The following is a 15492-nucleotide window of genomic DNA, read 5'->3' as shown; positions in this document are numbered from 1 at the left end:
ATTAGTTCTTTTATTCTTTTTTTTTTAAAAAAAAGGCTAAAGATTGTTTGGTTGTTATTTTATTCTTAAAAAAATAAATAATTTTTCTTGTATAAAAAAGCACAAAAGAGTTAAAAACAAGAAGCAAAATACACAACAAATTACTAAAGATAAAATACATTTTCGCATTTGTAGACAGCTGACAACTAAAGTACGATGGCTCAATAGAGCCGGAGCCGAAACCGAAACCGAAACCAGAGACCTCACCCTTAGAGCCATTGGGTGGTCAACTATAAAGGCCTAATCCGATTTGGTTGAATTTCCCTTAAAGTCAAGGATGATAGGAAGCTCTGAGGAGGGAGGCGGCCCTTTCCGCGTCATTTTCGCGTTCTTTAATTAATAATAAAAAATAATGACTCGAAGCAAGCGAAATAATGAATCGAATGAACAAATATTCCAATTCCAATGATCATCAAAATTCATAAATTATGCAGGCAAAGGCAAAGGTCCATTTATTTGGCAGCTTTCCGAGAAATTGTTTTCCCTTCCCCATCCCGTGTGATTTAACCTGGTCAAACACACGTTGCTCTCTGCCTACCATTATTTTACAGCTATTTTGTTTTCTGCTTCTTCCTTCTGGTGGATCTGGTCATGAACAAAGACCCAAGTGAGGGAATTTCCTTCGAGATTCCTTTTGTTTGGGTCAAATTCTCAGATTATATTTTGGGCGAGAGCATTCAATTGAATGATTCAGTTCCGTGGAGCTCTGACAGCTTGATTTTGGCTTTGTGGGTATTTTGTTAGGTTGAACATTTCGGGCATTTCTGGGAGCACAAGTTCTGGGTTTTGGTTTGTGAGGGTTTGCGATACCCAGTTCCGAGATTTTACTAAGATTTTGTTGATGCGATCGTCCAAGTCTGATTGGAACGCTTGAAGGGTTTTCCTGAGGAAAAAATAAGAAAAAGTTCCTTCTGGTGAATGCTTTACAGAGATTTGGGGATGTTCAAAGATACAAGGGTTCTGGGTTTTTGATGAAAAGAATAGGGTTTCTTTGGAATGTTGTTTCAGGGCCAACTGGAAATGGGTGTGGGAAGAATGCTGTGTTCCATTGTATTTGCTCTTCTGTTCTTTGCTTTGGCGGCAGCTGATTCAGAAGGCGAGAAAGGTGCAGAAGAACTGTTACTGGACAGTCAACTCTACTCGGCTTTAAGGGGGATAAATAAGGACCTGGTATTATTAGATTAGTTCTAGCATCACTATATATATTTTTCATTTGCTTCGGTTTTCTATATACGTATGTGTATCTGTTTTTTTTCTATGCCTGCCTTTACTTCTTGCCAAATCTGAAGTAAAGCCATGTTGGTGCTTTTGTGGATCATGCATCAACGGAGGTTGTATGAATGAATTTAGATTTCACTTTTGCTTCCAGCGGTTAACATTTCAGACAAGGACTTCTAGATATGGTATTCCCCTTAGTTTAGTTTTTTATTTCAATGATCTTGAGCTTCCCAAGGATTTTGAGCTCTTGTTCTGCAAAAGAGAAGGCAAGTGGTCGTGCCTAGTGGGATATTGCCATGTCCGAAAGATTGTGGGAACCAAAAAAATCAGTATATATAACCAACATTAAGCTATTGATTTCTTCCATTCTTTTGATTCAAATCTTGCTTTCCATCTCTGGCTTTTCTAAATATTGATTATACATTTAAAGCCGCATTCTTGATAATATTTAGTGAAGAACCTCAGCTAGAGAAGGAACTTCCTGAAGATAAATGAAACTTAAATACATTGACAAAAGATTCATAATGGTTCTAATACTTTTAATTGATGAAAGATAGTATGCACTGTGCAATTACAGTTCAAATTATGTAATAGCAAGAATTGTAGAAGGATACAGTGATAAATATGTAAAATTCTTTAGACTGCTAATGTACATGATTCCACATGTGCAGGTAGATCGGCAGTTGAGAAATATTCTAAAGAAGCAAACCAGATCTTCATTCCTAGTTATTGGTCATATTATAAAAGCCTTGGGATTTTGTACTGTTCTTGTTTTTTTATAATTCTGTCCCTTCCTGTCTTGGACTTATTCTAGGTTTCATCTTAAAAATGAATTTAGGAAGAGGGAAGATCCTCCAATAACAAAAATCAAATTTTATTTGGTTACTTGAATATTTATTTACTATGAAATGAACCTTTAAATTTTTCCTATGTTAAATTAGAAGCAAACAATTATTTAATGTAACTGATTTCCTCCTAGAAGTCTTGTCTAATCTTGAAAATTTTATAGATAACCAATGATGACAAACTGCATTGTGCTTCTGATCATCCCTTCTCCATGTCTAATTTGTCAGTAAAAGTTGGTTCACTGCATCAAGTTTTACTACTGTATGAGAATGTTAAGTTTTTTTTTTTTTTTTTTTCGTGACTTTGTTGTCATTCATATTTTTTCTTTCTTTGAGGAATCATTTGTATTCCATGCATGTTTGGCATGACAAGTTGGGCTAATGTGTCCTCACACCTCAAGACATGCTTAGAAGCAAATGTGATAGGAAACAGGTGGCCACTGACAGCATCTTGTTATTATCAGATGCCATGAATTGAATGTAATCATGTTTCTATCATTGATATTGATGTATCTTTTTAAGTAACATTAGTTGTGCTTTGAGGCTTTTCTGAAGTCAAGCTTTGGGTAATGAGCTGCATATAGATTTTATAATGCTGGTTGTATTTTTAGTGATTCCTATTCAAAATGGGTACTTGTATGCTGACAGCTAACAGAATTATGTGACTGCAGGCTGAACTATTATGGGCCCATTGCAAGGTAGAGTTGATCACTGCAAGGGAAGCTGTTGAAGATCTTGAAGTTTTTGTACAAGGTGAAAAGTCCCGTACCTATAATGAGATTGTTTGGAGAAGAATGTTCTCGGCAAAAGAAGACATAAAGAAAGCTATCCATACCCTGCATCCTGAGATAAAGCAAACTCTTCTGGATTGTTTTAGAAAGAATAATCTTCCACTTCTTGTTTCTGGAGAAGAGGGCCACTCAAAAAATTGGAAGACCAAGTATCTGGAGTTCTTGTTTGCCAGAACTGATGCTCCTAGACAACGCCAACTGCTTCAGGGTTCTTCTGCACCATCACTTGGTCCATCCCCTGCAGTTGGATCTCCAAAACCTAGCCCAGCACCATCCCCTGATGAAGTACCTTCAGTCTCTCAGGCTCCTGATTCTCAGGGCCCTGCTAAGCCTCCTACGTTGCCTTTCTTCCCCTCCAATTTCAACAGTTCAGACTTACAACCTACAGCTGGAGAACCTTCTTCAGAAAATTCTAATTCTGTTTCAAAAGTACAGGAAAATGACCACAAGAAAACAGTTGTTATTGCTGTTGCTGTAACGGCAGCAGTGACATTTGTCTTTGTTGCATTGCTCTTTTTCTGCTACTTCAAGTTTTGTAGGAGTGATTCTGGACTCGGAATGAAAGATGAGAGGCCTCTTCTGAGCTTAAGCTTAAGTGACTATTCTACTGGTAGAGACACACTTCTTTATCTTTCTGCAAATTTTTTATTTGCATTTTAATGTTCTGATGTGTCATTTTGAATTTGGCTTCTCAGATAATTCAAACAAGTCATTGCCTGTAGGGAATCCTATTAACAGTGGGAAGCTTCATAATCAATCATTCAATACCAGCTTTAACAATAACATAATGCTGCCATCTTTAGATGGCAGTTCTTATGTCAAGTCAGGCAGGCTCAGCACTTCTAAAGTGGATACTCATACTCATTCAGAACCAATAGGTGTTACTGGCAAAATTTCAGCAGAGGATTCTGTACAGATTTTACCTCCTCTGAAGCCCCCTCCTGGAAGATTGGTCAGTCCTCCTGGACTGCCTCCTCTAAAGCCTCCCCCTGGCAGGCCTGATCTCTTGCCTCCTGAACCACCTCTCCCACCACCTCCTCCCCCCAAAGCAACTCCTTCTGCCCCACCGCCGCCACCACCACCTAAGAAACCTGTTTCTAGCAATCCACAGCCTCCCCCTCCAGGACCACCACCTCCACCTATACCCTCTGGCATAAAGACTGGCCTTCGCCCTCCGCCACCCCCAAAAAGTGGTGTCCCTCTTCCTCGGCCACCTGGCATGGGCTCAAAGCCAATTCGAGCTCCACCTTTTGGACCATCAGGTACCACTAGTGAAGCTGATGCTCCCAAAACTAAGCTGAAGCCATTCTTCTGGGACAAGGTTCTGGCCAACCCTGATAGCTCAATGGTTTGGCATCAAATTAAATCAGGGTCATTCCAGTAAGTCTATTTGGGTGATTTTTGATGTTATTGTGGACTAAATGGATATCGAAACTGCATTGTTGTAAATTTCTTTCCACTAACTTACAGGTTCAATGAAGAGATGATAGAAACTCTATTTGGATATAGCGCACCAGAGAAAAATAAAAATGACCCCAAGAAAAATTCATCATCTCAGGACCCTTCAACTCAATATATTCAACTTATTGATTCAAAAAAGGCTCAAAATTTGGCAATTCTTTTACGAGCACTGAATGTTACAACAGAAGAGGTTTGTGATGCGCTTAAAGAAGGTATTGTTGCCGCTTTCTTTGTGTATGTGTGTGTGGGGGTTTTTTGCTGAAATTTAAACATGTAGTGTAGGCAGGGCCCTGGAACATCATTGCAAAGCTTTTGGGAGGTTAATTTTGAATACCACTGCAACAACCATTTTCTAATGATATCTGGCTGCCATTAATGGTAATAAATTTTAGGAACATGAAGTCTGCCTAGAAGAGCATGATAGGATTTGATGAGGCAAATCACAATGATCCTCCAAGTGACATTGAATATCCACCTTAAGCTCTGGAATTATGAATTGTCAACCTAATTCAGTATCTCTCAGCTAGTAACAGATATTTGTGATAGATTTTTATGTGAATTGTGTAATTTTTGTATTGACTAACCAAAAGATACAATAACAATGGTAATTTATTGATACTAAACCATTACCATACCTTAGAAGTTTTAGAGATGACATAGGAAGGGCTGAAAACCTTTTTCTTTCAAGATAGCAGAAAGATGAACTGTGTGAAGATGAACAACCTGTTTAATACAAATATACATTACTGGATTGATTAATATGTTTTAAGATAACTTTTTCCATTTCAATATTCTGCTTCTTTATACTCACAGTAAAGTGCAAACTTCAGCACATCAACAACAATATCTAACTGTTGAGTTGAACCAGGAAATGAGCTTCCAGCAGAGTTCCTTCAAACTTTGTTAAGGATGGCACCAACATCAGAAGAAGAACTGAAAATTAGGCTTTTCAGTGGTGAACTTTCTCGACTTGGGCCTGCAGACCGATTCCTAAAAGTATTGGTTGACATCCCATTTGCCTTTAAAAGGCTGGAATCGTTGCTTTTTATGTGCACACTTCAGGAGGATGTTTCAATTACTAAAGAGGCTTTTGCAACTTTGGAGGTAAGACATTGAATTCTTGGGGGTTGTCTGTTTATTTATTTTGTCTGTGGTTGTAGAGTTGATAATAGAAAATTTGAGCTAGGTGTATAAATAAAATGGTTACATGTATTTCCGGAGGAATGCAGTCCAGTCCTTTACCTTTCAATGACAAATTGTGAAAACATGCATTTCTTGATATTTACCTATAGTAATAGGAAACTGGATTTGTGATTCTTCTTCTCCTTAAGTTTTCTTTTTTATTTTTTCCTCTTTTGTTGCATATATTTTTACTCTCAGACTCAAGACTTGGTTAAGCTGGAAAATTCGGTATTATGATTATATAATCTCCTGTTATGATGGTACTGAAATTTTAGTTATTACTAATTTATTATTGTTATGTGAATACCTGCTAAAACTTTGTGTCCACTGACCAAATTAACTAATGATTTAGCAACTTTCTTTTGTCAATTAAAAGCAAGATGGCAAAGATGTTTCTTATTACCATTAACAAGAGCAAGTCTTGTTAGTTGTTAGATGTGTCTGCCCCTCGTTTTTTCTTTATTTGTGTTTATGCATGTATATCTTTTGTTGAGCAGGAAGGCAGGGGGAAGGGATGAGTTAAAAGGACAGGAGTGGGAATACTCTGACCAATACCCTTACAGGCAAGTGGGCCCCTGCCTGCTCCCTGCTTTGAGTAGGCTTATTTTATCTCGGTCCAATCCTAGAATAAACCAAGAGTCCCCTAGCTTCCCACCCCAACCTTAGGAAAACAAAGGAAGATAGGGAAACAATAAAATAAGAAAAGCAGAGTTGGACAGTTAATTCTGGGGGACTTTTGACATCATTGGAGTAGCATTGAGCCAATGAGATTCTACATAGATAAGCTTGCATAACTAGTGAAAGAAAATTGAACTCATGCTAAAAGAGGCAACAACAGTTATAATCAAATTCTATAGCTTATAGTCACCACAAATATAACAAGAACAGGGCAAGCTTAGAAGTGCTTATCTTATAACTTGTGACGTAGATTGCCATTGCCCAGTTTAAAATTGCTTCAAAGTCCATGCCTAGTTCTAGTAGAATATAGCTGAAAAATCAACTTGAAAATGCAGGGCACTAGCATGCTTAATACTCATTTCTAACAGCAAATCATGCTGAAAAGTATCCTGTGTTTTCAAATTTTTTAAGAGAAATTGTAGACAAACCTACAAACTAGATTTTGACTTGTATGGCCTTCTCACCCCCTCATACCACATCCATTCCACCACCATTATATCCCTCTTGCCCCCTCTCACTTGTTTTTCCCTAGAGTACAAAACTTACTGAGAGAGCACCAAGCATGGAAAACTGGAAACTCAATGAGAGAATAGATCCCAAGAGTAACTCTTATATTTTTCTTGATGATTGTATGTTTTTCATATTAGGTTTCATTGTTGGACCATACAGTTTGAATCCTTTAGGAGTCTGACTTTGGTCTATTAGAACTGAACTTAATTTCTCTTCTTTGTTTGCTCACAAATTTGCTTAATATAATTCTGTGGCCTTTTAAATGATATCAGCTATGTTTTTCTGTGGTTTTTATTGTGGGAAAAAAAATGCTTTGATCCTCAAAACTTGTCTGTTTGTTTATTTAAGTGTATCCACACACACACGCATGCATATGGGAATTGAAGAAAAACCTAGGATTCTCCCTTCCCAAGTTCATGGCTGGAAATGCCATTTCTTTTCATGTCCCTGCCTTCCTGGTGGGGAATTGTTATTGTTAGTGCAGAAATTATTGAGGGAGAAGAATTCTATGATTATCCATTCGAATGTGCCCTATATATACACGCATAGGATTCCTATGATATATACAAGTCTATGCTATCTACAAGTACAAGATAGATATCTAAGCTATCTAAAAGTACAAAATAGCTATCTTTAAAATTTAGGAATACAATCAACTCTAGGAGAACTACTCGGCCTATCTTCAAACTATATTATCTTTTCTTTTCAAACTTTATCACTCCTTGATTTTAGGAACCTTATCTCGGCTTCACTCTTTATTTATCCGGCTATCTTCCCGATTCCTTCTCAATTCTCCACACTCCCCCTCAAGCTGGGTTGAATATGTTATTCAAACCAAGCTTGGAGCTCAATTCATCAAATGTTCTCATTGGTAAAGCTTTAGTGAGAATATCCGCAACTTGATTATTAGTAGGTGTGTAGACAAGTTGAAACATCCCTTCTTTTAACTTCTCCTTGATGAAATGTCTTCGATTTCTACATGTTTTGTTTGGTCATGATGAACTGGATTTTTTGCATGCTAATGGCAGATTGGTTGTCACACAACACTTGTACTAGTTTAGCAATAGTCATTTGTAGTTCTTGTAGTAATCTTCTCAGCCATATTCCTTCACAGAATCCTTAGGCCATGGCTCTAAATCCAACCACCGCACTACTCATAGAGACCACTGATTGTTTTTTATTGCGCTAAGTGACTAGATTTCCCCATACAAATGAGCAATATCCAAAGGTTGACCTCTTATCAAGGATTGAGCCAACCCAATCAGCATCACTATAAACTTTTACTCCTCAGTTTGTTGTTTTTCTAAACATTAATCCTTTGCTTGGAGTCAACTTTAGGTACCTTAAGATGCGGTAAATTGCTTCCATATGTTCTTCCTTAGGATAATTCATAAACTGACTCACAATACTTTCAAAGAATCCTATATCCGGTCTAGTATGTGATAGGTATATCAGCTTTCCCACCAATCTTTGATATCTCCTTTTGTCAACTGGAATACATTCTTTGCCAATATCTAGCTTTGCAGTAGATTCCATGGGTGTGCCTACTAGTTTGCAACCAACATACATGTTTCATTTAGAAGATCTAGAGCATACTTTCTTTGAGAGACAGAAATTCCCTCTTTAGACCTTGCAACTTCTATACTTAAGAAATATCTTAGGTTTCCTAGATCTTTAATTTCAAATTCACTTGCAAGCATTTCTTTGAGGTTCTTCATTTCAGAATTATTGTTTCCTATAATGATGATGTCATCCACATATACAATGAGGATAGATAATTTACCTCCCGAGGAATGTTTGAGGAATAAAGTGTGGTGTACTTGCCATTGATTGTATCCATCTTTCTTGACTACCCTTATGAACCTTTCGAACTAGGCTCTAGGGGACTGCTTGAGTCCATAGAATGATCTTTTGAGTTTGCATACCTTGTTCCTCATAAGATTGGTTTCAAATCCATGAGGAATTTCCATGTAGACTTCCTCCTCTAGGTCTCCGTCTAGGAATGCATTCTTCACATCTAATTGGTGGAGAGGCCAATCCAAATTAGCAGCTATGGATAGTAATACTCTGATAGTATTTAACTTTGCCACTGGGTGAATGTCTCTTGGTAATCAATACTATAAGATTGGGTGAAGCCTTTTACCACTAGGCGGGCCTTAAACCTGTCAATCTGCCCATCTTCTCTATATTTCACAATAAATACCCATTTGCAGCCCACTGGGTGTTTTCCAAGTGGTAAGTTTGTTATATCTCAAGTCTCATTCTTCTCCAAATCTTTAATTTCCTCTAGGACAGCCTTCTTCCACTTTTGGTGTTGAAAGGCTTCCTGAATTGTGGTGGGAACCTGCACTTTATTTACATTTGAGATAAATGCACTGAATTTTGGTGAGAGACCCTTGTATGACATATAGTTTTGAATAGGGTGTTGAGTGCTTGATCTTACTCCCTTCCTCAATGCTATAGGCCAATTAAGTTCCTCATCAATAGCTGAACTATCAGAATTATCACCAATAGTGGTACTTTCACTCACCAATAGATTCAGATCAATGTCTTGGTCAGTCCTGGGGCATGCCTGTTGTTCACTCTCCTTTTGAGACTTTCTCCGAGAGTAAACTTGAAATTCATTGGTATGAGAAGGATGATTATTGATAGAAGGGTTTGTTGAATCAGGTTGTTGTTGTTGCTGGCTAGGATCAGGTTGCTTTCGGCTAGGAAAAGAATCAAGCTGTTGTTGTTGTTGGCTAGGAAGTGAGAGGATATCCCAAAACTGATATTCTTGAGGATTATTTGGAGTGTTCTCCCCTAAATATTAGGTTTGGGATAATAGGGCTGATGTTCTAAGAAGGTTACATCCATTGAGGTAAAAAACTTTTTATGTTTGGGAGAATAACATTTGTAACCTTTTTGATGAGGAGAGTAGCCAAGAAAGATGAATTTGATGGATTTAGGTTCAAGTTTGCTCTGAAATTGGTGGTGTAAATGAACAAAGGCAGGGCAGCCGAAGGCTTTTAGTGGGATGTGGGAGAAAGCACCCAAGTGTGGAGAAAAGATGTAAGAAGAATCTGACTTGGTGTTTGATTTTTGAGGATTCGTGAGGGCATTTTATTGATGAGATAGGTGGCCGTAAGAATGGCTTACCCCAAAATTGTTTAGGGACATTGATAGAGAATAATAGAGATCTGGCCACTTCTAGAATATGTTTGTTCTTATGTTCGACAACCCCGTTTTGTTGGGTGTATCAACATAAGAACTTTGATGGATAATGCCTTGATTTGAAAGATAAGTCCCAAGTATTAAGTTAAAGTATTCCTTGGCATTATCTGTTCTTAGGATTTGAATTTTGGCATTAAATTGTCTTTGCACCATTGAATGAAAAGTTTGGAAAATATGACCAGCTTTAGACTTTTCTTTCATAAGAAATACCCAAGTAAGCCGGGTATAATCATCAATAAAAGAAATAAACCAACGAGAACCAGCAATATTCTTTACCCCAGAAGGCCCCCACACATCACTATGAATCAAGGAAAAAGGATAGGATGAAGTGTAAATCTGGCTAGGATAATTATTCCTAACATGTTGATTTCACATTGAAACACATGTGGATCTTGACTCTTAAACAATGAAAGGAACAATTTCCTAAGGTAAATAAAATTTGGATGTCCTAACCTATAGTGCCATAACATGATTGCACTATCATTGCTGGTATGGGAATTAGAGAGATAGACAGAGCATTTAGTTGAGTAGCAATTGTTGGAATGAACTTGGTTGTTCCCGGAGTCAGTCCTTGTAAGAAGATAAAGTCTCGAACATGACTCAGCACTACCAATCATCTTCCCCAAAGTCCGATCCTGAAATTCGCACACATTTTTTGAGAACTTGGCAATACAATCAAGATCAAAAATAAGTTTACTGATTGACAAGAGATTACAGTCCAACTTAGGCACCAAAAGAACTGATTTCAGGGTAATATCGTTGGATAGAGCAATAGAATCGGTCCCTACTACCCTTGATAGTGAGCCATCTGCAATTTTTACTGTCCAATTTATATCACAAGGTTGAAAGCTGGATAGTAGGTTGATATGTCCCGTCATGTAGTCACAAGCCTGAGTCAATAATCCACATAGTAGACAATTCTCGCTTAGCAGTGAAAGCATGTAATAAATTACCTTTGTGGGCTATAGATCCAAATGCCACTGTAGAAGACTGGGAGATTTGTGCCTTGCCAAACATATTTTGCAGCCATTCCATCTGCTTCTTGCTAAAAAAAATCAGGTGCCGAGGCTGAGGTGGTCTCCTCCATAAAGGATAGGTTGCCTTTACTTTTCCTCTCAAGGGCCAGCTTCCAATCTGGTGGTTTGCCATGTATTTCCCAATATGTATCCTTAGTGTGTCCTATTTTATGACAGTGATCACACCAAGGATGTCCTTTCTTCAGTTTAAATGTTTGTGGAGTGCCTCAAGTGATTAGGGCTGAATGTTCCAGATTTGGTGTTGCAGGTTTTAGTATGATCTTCATCCTACTTTCCTCCCTACGAACTTCAGAAAAAGTCTCCCGAATACTTGGTAGAGGCTTTGTACCAAGGATTCTCCCTCTAACTCCATTTAGGTTTTTGTTCAAACCTATGAGAAACTTGTATAATCTCTTTTGCTCTACAATCTTTTTGTACTTTGCTGAATCTTCTGAACACTTCTATTGGATATTATCAAATTTATCCAATTGAAGCCAATATTTATTTAGAGAGTTAACAGTACTGTGTTACCTGGGATTCACCCTGCCTAAGATCATCTAGCATACTTTCAATCTCAAACAACTCAAGAGGTATTTTCAATATGAAAGTAAGCTTCCCTAGCAATTTCCCAGATATCTTGTGCAGTGTCATATAACAAAAAATTCTCACCTATTTCATTTGTCATAGAATTAATGAACCAGGACGTTACCATGTTATTCTCAGATTTCAAAATCCAGAACTTTGGATCTTCTTCCCCTGGTTTGCTTGATGCTCTGGTTAAGTAATCATCCTTCCCCTTTTCATAGATGAATATCATCACTGATTGGGACCATTGCACTGTCCATTGAACTTATGTCCGGTAATGGTGAACATATTGTTATCAATGGCTCCCGGGTTGTTGGCTGGTAAGGGGATAATCTCGGAGGATTGATTGCTCTTGTCGGCCATGGTGTAAATTAGCAAATCGAAAGGTTGTGTGGAGAAGGGATTGGGAAAACTAAGTTGTGCAGTGGTTAACACCTAGGGTTTGAAAACGAGAAAAGAAAAAATTATGCTTTGATACCATGCAGAAATTATTTAGGGAGAAGAATTCCATGATTATTCATTCGAGTGTGCCCTATATATACATGCATAGGATTCCTATGATATATACAAGTCTATGCTATCTACAAGTACAAGATAGATATCTAAGCTATCTAAAAGTACAAAATAACTATCTCTAAAATTTAGGAATACAATCAACTCTAGGGGAACTACTCGGCCTAATCTTCAAACTGTATTATCTTCTCTTTTCAAACTTTATCACTCCTTGATTTTAGGAACCTTATCTCAGCTTCACTCTTTATTTATCCGGCTATCCTCCCGATTCCTTCTCAATTGTCCACAGTTAGTTTGTTACCTGTGATTTATTTTGTTGAGATACATAATGCAACTTCAAGTGGTTATGTTTTTCCGCTAAACTTATGTTATTCTAGAAGGTTCTGACTCGCCACCTAATGCTCTTGGAACATGTGTGTGTATATATTATGCTTATATGTCACTTCTTGTATATTTCATGTATGAATTTATTATCTTATGGTAGTAAAGGATAACAAGAAATGCGAATCTTAGTTGAATATTGGGGTTGGTTTTGATTCCAAGCCTTGAGCATTTGTATTCAAACTATTTCTTTATACTTATCAATAGAACTAAAGAAACTTTTTCTTTAATGTTCTGCGTTCACTGGGAATAATTTATTTTTGCATCTATAGGCAGATCCTTGATGTAAACTTATAATAATTCAAAGTTCATGGGCTCTAGGAAGATTGTCACTTGAAAGAAAGTTGGAGAAGAATGGAACGGTTAGTTTTGAAGGTCAAAAATACGATGTAATGTGTCATTGTCAGGTCAATCATAGATAACATACCAAGAAATTGGCATTGGTATCACTCGCAAAATTCAGGCCAGATAGACCAAGTGAAGAAAGGTTTTGGGTGTCTTATGTGAGGCCTTGCACAAAAGACTTGAAAAAATATTTTCAAGATTGACATGATACTGTTATCCTTTATTGTACAGAATGTAGAGTACTGAATAATCCAGAAATAACATTTTTCAGAAAAAATTAGTTTCACTGAGACAAGGTATCTTTGTTCTCCTTTATTATGAACAGATTTGAGAGAGATTATCTGGTAAAATCTATTAAGGAATACCTGATTAGAAAAAGTGATATTGTCAACATTGAGAGTGATGCTTTTCTTCTTCTTGATCTTCTTACTTTGAGAAAATAAAAAACATGTTCTAAGCATCTTAAATGATGTTAAGGAGGATTGGAGATACATGCTTCATCTACCCGGTATGTTTTTGTGCTTGTCAAGTTGCTGCTCTGCCAGTAAGTTGTGCATTTGGCAGTACTAGATGTGCATTTTCTGGTCATGTATATGAATATAAATACAACTGTGTTTAGTCATGAGGTATCTTTTCTGCACGACAGGCTGCTTGCACAGAACTAAAGAATAACCGTTTATTCCTCAAGCTCCTGGAAGCTGTTCTTAAAACAGGCAATCGCATGAATGATGGAACATTCCGTGGGGGTGCACAAGCTTTCAAACTTGACACACTTCTGAAATTATCAGATGTAAAAGGAATAGATGGAAAAACCACTCTTCTGCACTTTGTTGTGCAGGAGATAATTCGTTCAGAAGGTGTTAGGGCTGTTCGTGCAGCTGGAGAGCTCCCTGAGGGTCCTGCCCATGATTTAGATGAACACTATAGCAGCCTTGGTCTTCAGGTGGTTTCGGGTTTGAGTGGTGAGCTTGAGAATGTTAAGAAAGCAGCAGTCCTGGATTATGATACCATAACAGGAACTGTAGCCAAACTTGGTCATCGATTTTTGAAAGTGCGGGAATTCCTGAATTCAGATATGAAGGAAATAGATGAAGGAAATGGATTCCACCAAACTCTAAAAAGTTTTGTGCAGGATGCTGAGGTTGATATCACATCATTGCTCGAGGAAGAAAAAAGGATGATGGCTCTGGTGAAGAGCACGGTAGATTACTTCCATGGGAATTCTGGTAGGGAAGAAGGCCTGCGATTGTTTGTCGTTGTTCGTGATTTCTTGGTAATATTAGACAAGGTATGCAGAGAGGTTAAAGATGTCCCAAAGAAGCCAAATAAGACACCAAACAGGGAAGGCGCAACAGTACAGTCTCCTTCAGAACCTCGCCAGACCCCTGATCCTCCTCGGCAGCCACCTGATCCTCCTCAGCTGCCTCCTGATCGTCGCCAGCACCTAATTCAGGCTATAACAGATAGACGGATGGATTCTAGTTCAGATGATGACAGTCCCTAAATTTTGTAAAGAACAACAGGTATATGAAACTCCAAAGACTTGTGAAATAACGTCTCACTTTCTGCCCTGCCTCTCCTTTAACTAGGAAGTGTTGTATTAACAAATCAACATCTGATAGTTGATACTTTCTTGTCTTGACATGTACTCAGCTGGAGTGGAGTTTTAGTGTTAGTGGAAGTTCATGACAGAATGTTGGACTCTTTTCGGTTCCATCTGGGATTACTGTAAGCGACAACGATTGGTTAGCAAGTTTTTGGATCAGTGAGGACAACTCGGTGAAGCCAAATTTCAACAGCTATAAATACAAGTGTACAACTTACAGATGAATCTAACAATGCGGTATTATAATCCTTTCCATGTTTAATGGTATAAGGAGATGTCTTGGGGCTTCCCCAGATGACGAACACCGTTAAAATATCTTAATTCTTTTTGTTTTTAGTCACATTTAAGCACAGTTTTGTTGATAATTTTCAGTTCTTGGGAATTGGAGATGTAGCTTGTACATTGTTCCAAGATATAGTAGCGATTGCTTCAACATTGTTATAGCTTTGTTTAGAGTTTAATCAGTTTTTATGAGTTCGTTTTCACTGACTTACATAAAAGATTGGGGGAAAGTACATAAATTGCCTAAAGCAAAATGTGTAGACTGATCGGGTCCATAAATGATGAAAATTGAACACGCGGCCAGTTACTTTTGTAAAAATTTTAAGGGATTGATAGTAAAAATATTAACTGTTCGAGAGAAATATAACACACACAAGGAAGAAGATGAAAACAGACTTGGGTTTCGCTCGTCAGGGCCCCCCCTTTCCCCACCCCTCTCTTTCCTCTACTCTGTAACATCTGCCTCAGCCAGTGTCCCACGCCTGCAATTTGTTATTATTTGTTATAAGATGTTTTTCACCACCAAAATCAAATCAATGGACCATTGAGACGACTTCAACTCCATCTTTTTAGTGGCAGGTTATGTACATCATTTCTCAAAGATGGTGTGGCTTCACCGTTTTGATTCAGCTCCTGCACAGTTTGATGGCTTAAGCAGAAATCAGCAAAATTTATTACTAAGAGCCTGTCAGAGCTTAAACGCTAGTTAATTCTTTTAAGTCATGTGTTTGGCTATGTTAAATACTTATGTTGCACAAAAATACCTCATGTGTATCATTTCCTCATTTCTAAAACATTTTTTATTCTCGTTTTAGACCTTGTTTATG

At 37.7% G+C, this 15492-nt stretch overlaps 1 protein-coding gene across 3 annotated transcripts; it reads left to right on the top strand.

Moving 5' to 3' along the window:
• Window positions 1-453: 453 nt before the first annotated feature.
• Window positions 454-14826, top strand: LOC127811489 (formin-like protein 5). Of its 3 annotated transcripts, none has more exons than XM_052351400.1 (7): window positions 454-1209; window positions 2774-3503; window positions 3616-4273; window positions 4364-4566; window positions 5223-5458; window positions 13424-14300; window positions 14431-14826. In XM_052351400.1, exons 1-6 carry the CDS (start codon window positions 1036-1038, stop codon window positions 14279-14281), a joined length of 2859 nt encoding a protein of 952 aa, XP_052207360.1. In that variant the 5' UTR covers window positions 454-1035; the 3' UTR covers window positions 14282-14300; window positions 14431-14826. The 3 variants fall into 3 exon arrangements, with proteins under 3 accessions (XP_052207360.1, XP_052207359.1, XP_052207361.1); XM_052351399.1 differs by having other exon boundaries at window positions 455-1209; window positions 3589-4273; XM_052351401.1 differs by having other exon boundaries at window positions 455-1209; window positions 2758-3503; window positions 3589-4273.
• The last annotated feature ends 666 nt before the right edge of the window (window positions 14827-15492 follow it).

The sequence above is a fragment of the Diospyros lotus genome, chromosome 10 (genome assembly GCF_014633365.1).
Source record: "Diospyros lotus cultivar Yz01 chromosome 10, ASM1463336v1, whole genome shotgun sequence".
NCBI classification, from domain to species: domain Eukaryota; kingdom Viridiplantae; phylum Streptophyta; class Magnoliopsida; order Ericales; family Ebenaceae; genus Diospyros; species Diospyros lotus.
This window is presented reverse-complemented; position numbering and strand designations above follow the sequence as displayed.